Below are 14,962 nucleotides of genomic sequence, written 5' to 3'. Positions count from 1 at the left end.
ATGTGAACGAATAATTCACGGAAATTTGGTTAGTGAATGGCACCATCAACAACTCAGTGGAAGGCTGCAGAGACTTTGCCTCCAGGCACCACTTTTTCACACTATACCTTGAAAATAAAAGAAAGCTTTGTCCTGATTCCAGCATGTAATTTTCTAACTGAAGACAAACTTGGCTTGATTATGTAGACAATGCTCTTGCAACTGGGACGTTTATTGAATTCCAGAGAAAATATCTGATTTGACGCAGGAAGGAAAATGTTAAAATAAGAATTTTGAGAGAACTGCTTTGGGTTTCCTGATTTGAAAAGTAATTCTGTACAATTTCCTTTCCTTTTTGCCTGAACTATTCATTTCTACTGTAAGATTTAATTTTGTCATTTAAACAGAGATATACTAGCTCAGGCCTGAAATGTCATGTCAGTACTATATCTTTACCTCCTATGGGCGAAGCAAGACTGGCCAAGTTCCTCCAGTATCTCTGTGTTTTGACTACAACCACAGCATGAAAACACACAATATATAGTGGCTTTCACGGCCACAGTTGGTCAAAAAATATAAAAATGAAGTAATTACTTTACTGTGACTACATTACATATAGTCACTGTTCTGATATAGGAAATGAGACAGACAGTTTGTGCACAGCAAAAGTCTGTAAACACACAAAATATAAATGACGAGTTTAATTAATCTGTTTCATTAATGTTGCTCTGGAAGTAAATATTGACAGACACTGGGATGATTCCTGTCTTCTCTTATGTCTACTTGAAGAAGACAAGGCTTCATTTTAACATCTCAAAATAAAATTCAGATAGTGTGGCAATCCCTCAATATGGCACTGGAATGCTAAGATTGACATTGAGCTTAAAACTCATGTGGGAGACTTAAGACCACAGCCACTGACTCCTAGATTCCAAGGAATTAAATTACAAAACTGTCAAATACAACAGATCTTCACTAACAATTTACTCAAATGGGACCAGATAAAAATGCCTACATCTAATATTAGCACTTAGTTCTTAGTTGTGGTATACAAATTTGACCAGAAGATGTAGGGACAAAATTAGGCAGTTTGGCCTATCGAGTCTGATGCACCACTTCATTCATGGCTGATGTATTTTTCTTCTCACCTACATTCTCCTGCCTTCTTGCCTTAACCTTTGACACCCTTATTAATCAAGAACCTATTAACTTCTGCTTTAAACATACACAATGTCAGCCTTCTGTGGCAATTCACTCCACAGATTCACCATCCTCTGGCTGAAGAAACTTCTCCTTGTCTTAAGGTACAGCCTTTTATTCTGAGGCTGTGCCCTCTGGACCCAGACTCTTCCATGACTGGAAACATCTCCATATTCATACTAACTAATCCTTTCAATATACAATATGGATAAAATCCACCTCCCCCCCCCCCCCCCCCACCCCCACATCCTTTTAAACTCCAACCATAAACTGCTCCTCATACATTAATCTTCTCAACATCAGAATCATTCTTCTGGTCCCTCTCCAACTTCAAAATTAGATATGGGCCCAACACTATTTACAATACTCCAAACGTAGTCTGACCAACTCTTTCTAGAGCCTCAGCATCACATCCTTACTTGGATATGAGCACTAACATTGCATGTGTCTTCCTTACTACTGACTCAGTCAATGGTAATGAAAGCAAATTCATTGTCAATTTGTGGGTGGAAATGAAAAGGTGCATGGAAGAGGATGAACCAGAGAGGGGGATGAGAATGGGTGGGGGTTTGGGGCAAGGTGAGTGGGGAACCATAGAACCTTACTGCACAGAAACACATTCTTTGGCCCTTCTAATGCGTGCTGAATTAATATTTTACCTTGTCTCACTAATATGCACCCCGACCATAGCCCTCCATAGCCCTCCCATCCATATACTGTATGTATCCAAATTCTTCTTCAATGTGCAAAGTGATCCTGCATTCAGCACTTCTGCTGGCAGCTCATTCCATATTCCCACCACTCTCTGTGTCAAGAAGTTCCTTTTAATGCTTCCCCTAAACATTTCCCTTTTCACCCTTATTCCATGTCTTCTGGTTTGTATCTCACCCTCAGTGGAAAAATATGACCTAAATTAACTCTGACTATTTTCAATACCTCTATCAAATCTCCTCTCATTCTTCTACACTCCAGGGATTAAAGTCCTAACCTGTTCAACCTTTCCATGTAACTCACTTCTTGAAGTCTGGGAAACATTCTAGTAAATCTTCTCTGCACTCTTTCTATCTTATTGCTATCTGTCCTGTAGTTCCAAAACTGCACAAAATACTCCAATTTTGGCTTCAGCAATATCTTGTACAACTTTACCATAATATCCCAACTTCTATATTCAATACTTTGATTTATGAAGGCCAATATGCCAAATGCTCTCTTTACGACCCCATCCACCTGTCACTCCACTTTCAGAGAATTATGTATCTGTATTCCCAGATCCCTCTGTCCTACTGCACTCCCCAGTGTCTTATCATTCACCTTGCATGTCCTTTTTTGGTTTGTCTTTCCAAAATGCAACACCTCACACTTGTCTGCAATCAATTCCATCTGCCATTTTTCGGCCCATTTTTCCACCTCGTCCAGATCCCTCTGCAAGCTTTGAAAGCCTTCCTCACATCCAATAACTTACCTCATAATTTTAAATACATCCATCAAATCTCCCATCATTGTTCTACACTCCAGGGAAAAACATTTCCCTATAACTTAGTTTCTGAAATCCAGGCAATATCTGAGTAAATGTTCCTATCAGATTGGTTAAACACAACCTACCACACACTAAGCCATGTTGATTAACTCAGATCAGTCCCTAGCTATCCAAATACATATACATCCAAATTCTTAGAACACCTTCCAATAACTTGCCTACTACTAATGTCAGGCTCACCGGTGTATAATTTTTTTAAAGAACAAAACAACATGAGCTACCCACCACTCCTCCAGCACCACACCCGTGGCTAAGGACATTTTAAATATTTCTGCCAGATCCACTGCAATTTCTGCACTAGTCTCCCTCAAGGTCCGAGAAAATATCTTGTTAGGCCCTGGGGACATATCCACACTTATTTCCTTTAAGACAGCAAGCATCTTCTCCTCTTTAATCTGTATAGGTTCCATGACCTCACTGTTTGTTTTCCTTATTTCCTTAAACTCTGTGCAGTTTCCTGAGTAAATACTGATGCAAAAAATCCATTTAAGATCTCCCCCATCTCTCCATGCATAGCCGACCACTCTGATCTTCAGGGGGACCAATTTTGTAACTGACTATCCTTTTACTCTTTATGTACCTGCAGAAAACCTTAGGATTTTCTTTCACATTGTCTACCAAAGCAACCTCATGTCTTCCTTTAGCCTTCATGATTTATTTCTTGAGTTTTTGTCTTCAATTCCCCAAGAATTTCATTTGCTGCATGTTGCTGATACCTGCTATACAAACCAGATCCCCAATACCCTCAAAAACCAAAGCTCCCTTTGCCTGCTTATGTTGCATTTTATCCTGACACTATCACAACTTTATGTTTCCTGCAGCTGTCTGCTATCTCTCTACAAATTTGCTCCTCCATTTCTCATTGACTATTGAGCAGTCTATAATGCAACCTCATGAGTGTGGTCATACCTTTCCCGTTCCTCAGCTCCACGCATATGGCCTCAGTAGACGAGTCCTCTGGTCTGTCCTGCCTGAGCACAACTGTGATATTTTCCCTAATGAGCAATGCCACTCCTCCCCCTTTCATCCCCCGTTCTCTCACGTCTGAAGCAATCAAAAGTAAAGGAATGGAAGTAGTCAGAAGAAGGGACTCATTACCTGAAATTTAAAAATTCAATGCTCGTGCCATTGGGCTGTAATAGGACCAGACAGAGCATGAAGTTTTGTTCCCCCAGATTCCTCACTCTGGCAGTGGAGAAAGCCAAGGATGAACGGGTCGAAGTGGGAATGTGTAAATTGCATGTAACAAGCTCAGGATGGCCATTGCCAACGATGAACAAAATGGTCATTGCCCCATTTCATTTATGCAAAACCCTTAAGTGCAGAAAGGAATTTCCAGATAGCTTTGTCTATAATGTGTTGAAGTGTGTACATTGATAAGAGCACCTCAAATTACCATTCTAATAAATAATAACCTTTCACAGGTTTCATGATATCAGAAATTCATCTTTAATGCTGGATACAGACTAGATAGTTTGTGTGAAGGATCAAACTTGCATTCCCATACTTGATTCTGATGCTAGATCAATGATTTTTATGTTAAGTTCTGGAATTTAAAATTTTTAATTTAGAGATACTGCCTGGTAACCAGTCCTCTTGTCCCATGAGCCCATGCTACCCAAATACACCCATCTGACCAATTAACTGATTAACCCCTGTACATCTTTGGAATGTGGGAGGAAACCGGAGCAGCCAGACGAAACCCATGCAGACACAGGGAAAATGTACAAACTCCTTACAGACAGTGCCGATTTCAAACTCAGGTCGCCAGTGCTGTAATACACCTACACTAACCGTATTGCCCCTCCCATTCAAATGCATGCACCGAACAGGAATTTAGTTGTAATTAGAAATATATTTATCTTAACCAGGTTCAATATCTTATCTGTCCCACTAAGATTCAGTGTCAAGTGAAAGAGAAGCATTTCCACATTATGAGAAAGGAAAAAATCAAGGGTGGTTTATTTTATCCTGTATTATCCGCAGGGAGTGGCAGGGTTAGTGTAGCAGTTAGCGCCAGCGATCATGGCTGAGGTTCAAATCCTGCGCTGTCAGTAAGTTTGTACGGTCTTTCCGTGTCTACGTTGGTTTTCCCAGGGGGCTCCGGTTTCCTCCCACCCTTCAAAACGCACGGGTTTGTAGGTCAATTGGATGCAACTGGGTGATCCAGACTTGTGTGCCTAGATGGCCTGTTACAGTGCTGTATATCTAAATTAGACTCTGAGTGACGGAGGGGGAGAGAATATAATACTATAAATTAGTATGTATTTGGCTACTTGGTAATTTTGTGCCTCAACTTATGTACCATCCCATAAATTCTGTTAAATTCTTAGCACTGTTTAACCAAAGCCGACGCCAGACGAGATGCAGCCAGAGTAGCCCTGGTGAACTCTGTCTTCAATGAACAACCATCTCGTCTAATCACGGTAGAATTTATCAGAAATAGCATGGACGAAGCAATTGTCGCAGCCTGTGTGAGTACCTACTTATCACATTCGTTTAATGTGTCTTTAGTTAGCAGTGTTGATTTATAAAATGGACGGCTTGTGAGGTAGCCATGCATCGACGGCCTGACATTTCTCAATGTTGCTCCCACTTGGCGATCCAAAAAAATGGATTAGATTTTGCAGTTTCAATGACAATGGAGCCAGCACCACAAAACTGTAAAATTGACAGCAATTTTGAGATTTTCATTCAGCTGTATTTTAATATGGAAACCTTACTTTCTTTAAGTGATTACCTGCTCCTTTACAGAATACGCTGCTTTGCAACATAATCAAGCGAAATCAATAAACTAATCAGAATACCTGATACCTTTTTACGAATTATTGGAGTGCATTTGTGGGCAGTCATGTAAATAAGTTACGTGGTTAGAGGGCAACAGGCACATCATCACACTCTCCACTCAGCCGATCAACAATAGATGAGAAGAAACTCCTGCGGACTGGGAGCTCTGGGCTTCAATATATGATGTCATGCTAGAATTTCATGATCTATGATGATCTATTTTCATTTGAGAAGAAATTACAATAATGCCTCAGGTAATATCTGATGTTATAACCTTCGAAAGCACCTCCCTTTTTGTTACATGTCTGGTCACATGCAACTCGTATGCATCTCAATAATCACTCTGTCAATAATCCAATGAACTTCTGGCGACTGACAGTATCATCCCTTCCCTACTGCATTGTTAATCTACCAACAGCTTCTGGCAGCTGAACAGATTGTCCCTGACTGACTGAAATGACTTTGTACCTGTTCCTTTAACTCACAGCCTGTTTGTATGTTAATTATGAGGCATTTGGTTCCTCAATCTATGCCCAACCATAGGATACAACTCGTCTTGCTGCACAGTTACACAAAATATGGCACTTCGTTACACAAAGATTATTTGAATTTTTAAATAGTGCAATAAGCCCCAATCTTCACTTAACACATTTTCTGGTGGCACGCCAAAAACCTGATATTATTTATGCCATTCCATCCATCAGGAAAACATTTCAAAAGATAATGTTGGAACATGTATTTTTAGGCTTGTCATAATTCAATTTCTCTTTCTCTTTTTCTTTTACAAGGGCAGTACAAATGATGTGTTGAATCCAAGCACCAGCATTGGGGCTTACTATCAAATGCTGGAGGCAAATAGAGGAAAAACTATGTTGGAATTTCAGGTAATTTGATTGCTGTCACTTCACGCTCAAAATTATTCACTTTATTGAAGTATTTCCCATTAGGAATACTTCTCGAGCATAAAGAACAAAAAAGTGCGGAGATCCATTTTGCTGGGAACCTACCTGCATTGCTGTGACATAGCAGGGACGGATTTGTAAGGAATGGCGTCATGAGTTCTCGAATGGCCATTTGTGCCTCCCCTCCTTCCCCCACCCATGGTTACTCAAGTGCCCCCCACCCCCAAATTAGATCTCTTCTGACACCGGCGCTGAAGGATGGCCTGCATGCAATCTAAGTGCAGATTTGTTGTAACGACATAAATGAGGCCAAAGTGGGGATTTCCAGCTTCCCGTGGCATTTGCCTGGAGATTTGATGAAGGATTGTGGCTGATATGCAAGCAAGTTTCCTCAACCAGCACGCCCTCCACTTATTGGCAAAGTTGTTCATCTGGCCATCTCTCTTTCTGCTACCAATTCATATTTACTGAGTAATGTGCTATTTACTCAGGTTGGATCACACATTCACCTTCTAAAAGAGATTTCAGATTTATTGCCAGAGGACATACAGCCAGAATCACATTTGTCAATGCGTCCACCAAATTCACCAGCAGAAGTTTATGCTTTTCTGAAAAAAAAACTGTAGCTCCTAAATGAGGTGCCACTGCTCCCTGCAATGCATCTCTGGCTGCTGCGTAGGATAGGTTAGGGAGGAAAGACAATGTTCTTGTATTTTAGTGACAAGCAGATACATGGAACCATTTCATTTTATTTTCACGTCTGTGATCTGGGAATTGCTGGAAAAGTGAGCATTTATTGTCCCACCCTAATTCCCCTGAAAAATTGGTGGTGAGCTGCCTTTTTGAACTGCTGCAGGCTTCTGGTGAAGGATTTGGACCCAGAAGCCATGAGGAAGTGGGAACTTATTTCCAAGTGAGGACAGCGAACATATAGATGATGATGTCCCAGTTGCTGCCAACATTACCATTTTTGGTAACACAGTTCATACATTTAGGACATGCTGTAGAGATTTTTAAAAATCCTTAGTTTCCCTTTTTATTTTTGACAAATAAGTAAAGGGGGGTTTAACTTCAGATCACGGATCATATCACAGAGCAACATGATCACATCAGAGAAGCATAAAATATCTTATGTATGGGAATTTTACATGTATTATTTGTATAATTTTTGTATTCAATATTATTTTTGGACATAGTACGAGTTATGATTTCATTGTTTAATTATTATAATTAAAGAATTTGAAGTTCTGAACAAATTAAGTTATGTAATAATTATGGTTCTGCTTTTAATTTACAATTGATATGTGATATGTATTTGATATTATTTGATTTATGTTATCATTAGTTTACCTTGAGTAAAAGGTTTTTGTTAAACTCAATGAAAATGTTTTAAAAAGAAAGAAAGGACATGCTGTCACAGTAGCCTGGGCAAATAACTGCTGTACATTTTGTAGATGGGACCCATTAGTTTGCAACAGCCAGTTTCTTTGCAACTTAAAAGAAGGCTTATTAATGTTCTTGTACTGAAAAGGGTGTAATTTTTGGAGAAATATGAGGATTTGCAAACAAGCACTGTTTACAGAAGGTTTCAACAATGACTACTTCAATTTGGGGTATATAAAATTTCTGAGCAGGGTATTATTCCAATGCAGTTTTTTAAAAATATAGCTCTGCAAAATATTTTTAAAAAAGGTTTGCGTTGAACTTGATTTTTCCAAGCATTTAGCAATGGTTAGGGTAATTTCAAATAAAATTCACCAAACAATTCCTGGATCTAAAAATACTTGCTTCTCTTTATCAGAAATCCACAATTTCCTCAACTAATGAAAAAAATAACCCATGATACAAAAAAATATATATAATTTATCACTTTTATACTGAAGTTCTGAGGATTCACGGAATGGATGCTGGGAGGTTATTTTCCCAGGAGAGAGAGTTCATGGTCTCAGGGTAAGAGGTCAAGGACTCACTTAAAAGAGATAATAAACTTGCACAAAAGTTAATGAAATAGTTGATTTATTCACTCTTGGGATTGCGAATCTTTGGAATTCAGTGGTTCAGACATGCGTTTCACTGCCAACACTGACAGAGTTTTGGGAGCTAAAGTAAGCAAGGGATATGGGGATAGGCTGGAAAGTAAATGGTCCTGAATAATGGAGCAAGCTCAAGCATCTATGTGGGCTACTCGTGCTCCTACTTCTTATATTCAGCTGTAAAGGAGGTCATTTTCTCTTGTTTTTACAGGAACTGATGACGATCTTTCAATTGTTACACTGGAATGGAAGCTTCAAAATTCTGAGAGAAAGGAAATGTTCCCGACAGGTAACATTTGGATATCAAAGAAATTACAAAGAAAATGATTAGCAGCTGATTTTTACTCCAGAAAATTTAATTTTTTTATTACTTTGAAAATCCAAAAATGAACCTGCAAGGGCTGGGAATGCTCCTTACTTTAATCATTTCACTGCTTCTGCTTTATTTTAATCACAAGTCTAGTGCCTGGCCTTTGCTCATTTGCTACAACCTCTGCTTCATTTCATTGATCCAGCCCTTCATCTTACTTTCTGTGGCACACCTTCCCTGCCTAAGCAAGAAAATAGGTGCATACATACCCTGCAAAGATTGACTTGTCACATGTCCAAACTTCATTTGAGAACTGTCTTTAGGTTTGTCTGTCGAATAGTCAACTTAATACAAGAGACGCATGTTGCTTAACAATTCATCTCGTGTCGTTGAGCTCACATTGCCACAGCATTGTATCTTGCCCCCAACATTAATTCCAAGAAGTAGATTTTCAACCCAAAATACATCTATGTAGCATATTTAGTGGGGATAAAGATCCATGAAAATATATTCAGCAACAATAAGCTCACAAGTACAGCAGGATTTATATGTTTCATATTGTGAAAGTATGGATGCTACAGAGAGAGTGCAGAGGAAATTTAAAAGGACGTGGCCTGGATGCCTTATGAGTGAACTTGTTTTTTTTTCTCATGGAGCGATGGACGATAAGGGGTGACCTGATGGAGGTGTACAAGATGATGAGAGGCATTGATGATGTGGGTGGCTAGAGACCAGTGGTGCAGCTGGGGGAAGGAGTGGGGGGGGAGGTGTAGGGGGATCACCTTCTTCAAAAGCGGCAACTTTTTGAATGGTGTACTCACTGCTCGGTCTCCTGTGGTATGCTGGTGACCCACCAGTGCATCACAGAAGTTGGGGTGAGAATGAAGAACTGTACATACACACCCCCCATCCACTCGTTTGATACGTAAATTTAAAATAAAGACAACAATAAATGTTGCAGTAAACTGAGGAAAAACTGGTTTATTTTCCCCCAGATGAACTCTTTGCTTTATTCAATTACTTTTTCCCCACAGCGGTGAACTGAGGTAGCAGCAAGCAAACACAAAATTCAAAGACTGTACAACAGGCTTTATTCCAGTAAAAGTCTGAACACCAGTTCATGCCTTGGTGTGACTGGCTCAGGAGGGGCCGGCTCAGGTCTATATTCAGGTCAGCGGATTGACAGCCGGCCAGGTGGAGTCAGCCCCTTAGGTGGTCTTCCTGCAGGTGCAGAGATCGCCCCCTGCAGTAGGCTGGTGGTCGTATCACCACAATGGCCATGTTTATTTATGTGCGCAGACCAGATGAAGCCCTAAAAGGGGCAACAGGAGATTCAGCCCGGCCGGTCCTAGAGTCCGTGGGCTGGCTGTGCACGACATAGTCCCAGTTCCCCTCAACAAGACACACTTTGGCTGCATAGGTGACACTGCTACAGGCTCTGACCAATAGTGGCCCCGATCTGTACTGCCCACCTGTGCCCATGCTCATTTTCAAATAAAGGTATAACCAGGAAGAGGCATGAGGATGGACAACTCCTATCGTCCGTTGCAGAACTGACGTCAATTTCAGCACAAACACCATTTTCTGATTTATATAAACCAGTTGCAGAATTAGGCTTCTTTCAGTTTTAAAGGCATTCCTCTTTTCTACCCAGTGCTTTTCTCCATGTTTCATTTGAGTTAAGATTATCATTCATTTCACAAAAAATGATGTGCACACTGCAGGACCATGAAGACACCTGTAGTTTGTGGTTTCCCATCATTCATTAGCAATTCATGTACGTTTAAGAATGGAACTAATCTCCGCTTATCTCTTGTGGAAGTTTGCTGACTTTACTTGCCTTCTGACAGACTCAGGATAGTCCCCACCCCCCGCAACCCCATCAGACGCCGTCGAAAAATCAGTGTGGCCATCCTTCAACCACTGACTCACCATTGGCATGTGTCATGGCACCTTTTTTAATGTGCTTGCTCCCCCTAATGTTGAACCTGGCTATGCCCCTGCTAGGGACTTTTTTTTTCCCAGCCAAGGGGTGTAATTTGAAGCTCCAAATGGAGTAAGTACAAGGGGGATGTAAGAGGCAAGTTCTTCACACAGAGTGGTGGGTGCATGGAATGCACTGCCAGCAACTGTGGTGGAGGCATGTATAATAGAATCTTGTAAGAGGCAATTGTAAAGGTATATAGAACAGAAAAAAATGTAGTGTTATGCAATAGGGAAATTCTAGGCAGCTGATAGCGTCAGTTATGTCAGCAGAACACTGTGGGCCAAAGGACATTTACTGCTGTGTAGATCTCTGTTCAGGGTTTAAGGTTCCTTTTACTGTCATGTAATAATATATAATATACTTTAAATTTTGTCTGCCATAAGGCAAATGGTCACCATGAGCATTGCCCGACGCCCCTAACAATAGGTGAAATAGAAGTAAAAGGGAGTCACTTCAGAGACACTGAGTGTCCGTGGACTCATCTCTAGTGCCCCAATCGCTACTGGAACTGCACAGACACCAGTTTGATTCATCGGCAACCTGAGCTCCAGATGCAAACCTTCTTCTTGCCCCAAGCCCTTTAATGCCTCATTCCCACGAGCTAGTGTCCAGCAGCCTGTAGCCCTATATTCAATAAACACACTCAATGCCTGACAGTAAGAAATGTATAAAGTAACAGTCATTAGAATCATAGGGAACATTACTTTATAAATGTGTAACATGAAGCCTGGTTGTTAATACTTTCGTATATATGATAATCCATTAAAGGGTAACACATCAAAATATTCTTAGTGAACTTGGTACCACCAGGGACATCATCCAATTATTTCATGAATGAACCAGCCATTTTCAAAGGGATTATTTTTTTCTTTTTGGCAGGATGTAATTTCCTATTATTCCAATCAACCTTTGGATGATTGTTTAAGAAGTCAGATGGCACTAGATTGGATTTTGAGGGAAAAGACGACACCAGGAATGATCTCTCAGGAGCTCCAATTTGCACTCAGAGACTTAGAGAGAGCCAGGGAAACTGGCCATGAGTTACGGTTTCACAAGGAAAGGAAAGAAATTCTGATGCTGGCTGTCAGCCAGATTGGGTCAAAATGCAACAGTGTTCAAATATGCGAAAAGACAATATGCGACACTAACTTGTTAGGATTGTGCAACCTAACCCAATTTGGTCAGATCAGAAATTTATAACCACAAAAAAAAATGTATGCATTGAAATTCAGCTTGACATTGAAAGAGTCAATAACTAGTACCTGCATAATTGTTTTTGTTGATAATTATCATGGCACGTATTAGCAGTTGGCACGGTGATGAATCCTGGCAGTAATATGCACAGGGCATGTGTAATAGCTAATCAAGGGATAATATGCACATAGAAGTTCAGTGAGGCTTGGTATTCAATGTCGCATCCTTGTCCTATTAATTCTTAATGCCATGTTTGCATTATTATTATGCTATAAATGTATCTTAGATAAACCCAAATCAAATGTTCTCAGAACAAAATGATTAATTTGATAGTTTGAAAAGAATTTGCATCTAGATTACCAGAAAAATTACAGCATGGGAACAGACCATTTTAACTAAACAGTGGCCAGTGTGAGCATGAGACATAATCTAGGCAACCATTCTTTACCCATTTCTGAATATTCTCCTTTCCTCAACCATTTACTAATGATCCTCAGTATTTACACGAGCCAGGAATAGCCTTTGTTCTTATCCTGCTCCTTAATTCTAACTTTGCCTACAACAGATAATGGACTTGAATATCCAGGTAGAACATTTCAAGCTCCAAATGGGCTTCCCCAACTGCTCCTCTCTTCCTTCTTCACAAACGCTGTTTGCGCATTCCATATTTCACTCATACTTTTTTTTTTAAGTGTACTCCTGTTTGTTGTCCTAAATCCTATAGACTTTGTTTATATTTTCATATTCACCAGGATAACTGGAAATAGTTCGCTTCCAATATTTAAAGACACTCAGAGTTCTTCATATTTGTTTTTCATATCTGTGTTCAGATATGCTGCAGTGAATCTGAATCTGTCATGGAACTCATTTGCCTGAGTATATTTCCTCAATGTGCAAAGATAACAGTACACTTGGATACATTGGTTCACCATCAAATTCAACTCTCAAAGTAAAACTCTTATATTTTGTGCATTATCTTTCATGGATTTGAAAATTTGTGATCAAAACTCACCGGTGGGACAATTCCAGCTGAAGCTGCTGTACAGCCGAAGAACTGATACAATCTCCATACAGTTTCACACTATATCCTACATCTGCCACCTCCTCTATCCCATCACCTTTGTAGCTCCTTAAATACTTAAAAGGGAAGACCAGAGATATTATACATCACTCCAGATGAGCAGCAATAATAACTTGCTGGGAATTTCATGCTTTAAAGACTTCCCCATATAAAAGAAGAATATTCATCCATTATAATGAGTATCTTCATAGCTTCCTTGCATGGAAAAGGATTCTGTAACCTTTTAGAAATTTACAGGGTGTGTTTGGCTTTGATGGCTTTTAACTTTACAGTCTTGTGCAATGTGTCATTTTTATTGCAGTCCTTGGGCTCTAATTAAGTGCTTTGCTGTCAGGATTACCAAGTGCCACTGTCATGCCTTTCAGTCCAATACAAAGCTGTAACAAGCCAGTCGATCAATTTTCAGCTCCTGTTGCGCCTTTGCCTACAAATAAGCACAAATGCAACGTAAAAAATTGTATTTGTGATTTTGTTTTGGATCTGCCGCTGTTTTCACCCTCACAAAAGGCAAGGTTTTTATTATATATGCTATTTTACTTGTCTTAAATCCTATTTCATTCAGGGTTTTAATGATCTTTCTCCACCCAGGTTTAAATGACTTTAATGCTTTCTGAATCTCTCCACAAATCAACCAATAAAATGTTGGCATATAGTAATGAAACAAGGAGAACCCCTTGGAATCCTCTATCTCAGGGTTGTGAATACTCCTTTACTGGGTGTACTCAAAACTGAAAATGATAGATTGTCGAGAAACTAATAAATTAAATTACATGGATTCAGATGGGAAGGTGGCCAAAAGGCATGGTATCAGCTGTTATCAAGAGGGGCAGCGCACCTAAGGAGTCATGTGGCTCTTCTACTGAAGTTCGTGGTTGTTGCTATATGTTTATTACAGTTAATTAGTGATGAACCCTTTAGGATCTTTAAAACTGTAGGTAAACCTCTCAATATTGTACAGAGAATATGAGGAATAGATGCTACGAATCCTTCTGGAAGTGAAGGTTCCATTTTACAGATAACCAGGTGCACAAGGAGTGGTCATTAGTGATATTGCCTGTCATCAAGCTATGGAAACAGAAAACTCACAAGGGGATAAAAGTATGAGAACAAGCTTAAAAATGAAGCTAATACAATGTTATGGGTGACTCTCCCAATAACTTTGGTTGGAAGGGTCAACTATATTAAAATGAATGTGCTGCCTAGAGTACACTATGTTTTTCAAAAAGTTTGTCTGTTCCTATACCTTAGAGATTATTTCAAAACCTTAATAAATGCATCAGGAAGTTTCTGTGGGAACGTAAGCTTTCCAGAGTCTTTATTGACAAATTAATTTGGAATTATGAATTGGGAGGATTACTGTTCCTAAATTTCAAAAAATATTTTTGGGAAACCCAATTTAAGTTTGTTACTTCCCTCTTTGATTGAGGAGACAATTTTTCATGGGTAAAATTGGAGTTGCATAAAGTTGATGACAGGATAGCAGAAAACCTTATATATATCTGGCCCTAAAGAAACCCTCCTATTAAAGCATATAATTACAATACAGAATAAAATTAATGGTCAAATGGGGAACGGGGGGGGGGGGTGGGTGGGTAGGGTCTTTCACCTAAAACACCCCTGGCTCAAAATATATTAATTCCATTAACGATTGATAATAAAATCCTGGACACTTGGCCCCAGAGAGGGGTCAAGTATATTGAGGATTGTTTTGAGCAGGGAAAATTTATGACATTTGAGAAAATTGGGAATAAATATGGAGTTTAAAATATATATTTTTTCTGTTATCTTCAGTGAAGATTTTATTTAAGGGACAAATTGAGTCCAGCACTAACCTTACCGCAGTGTAGCGAAATACAGACTCTGGTTCAAACAGGGAAGCAAAAAAAATTTTTTTCAAAAATGTATTCCTTACTTCAGGAGGGAACAAGGGCTTGATAAATCAAGATAAAGGT

General features: G+C 39.5%; 1 protein-coding gene across 1 annotated transcript in view; it reads left to right on the top strand.

Annotated features, from left to right (window-relative positions):
* The window catches only part of LOC138749642 (protein limb expression 1 homolog), a 46,253-nt gene extending 31,702 nt beyond the window's left edge, over positions 1-14,551 (top strand). The window contains exons 3-6 of the mRNA XM_069911352.1: positions 5,050-5,190; positions 6,292-6,387; positions 8,650-8,727; positions 11,615-14,551. Of these exons, the coding sequence (XP_069767453.1) occupies positions 5,050-5,190; positions 6,292-6,387; positions 8,650-8,727; positions 11,615-11,935 (636 nt within the window). The 3' untranslated portion in view covers positions 11,936-14,551. The remainder of the gene's footprint in view (positions 1-5,049; positions 5,191-6,291; positions 6,388-8,649; positions 8,728-11,614) is intronic.
* The last annotated feature ends 411 nt before the right edge of the window (positions 14,552-14,962 follow it).

Source organism: Narcine bancroftii, chromosome 1 (assembly GCF_036971445.1).
Source record: "Narcine bancroftii isolate sNarBan1 chromosome 1, sNarBan1.hap1, whole genome shotgun sequence".
NCBI classification, from domain to species: domain Eukaryota; kingdom Metazoa; phylum Chordata; class Chondrichthyes; order Torpediniformes; family Narcinidae; genus Narcine; species Narcine bancroftii.
This window is presented reverse-complemented; position numbering and strand designations above follow the sequence as displayed.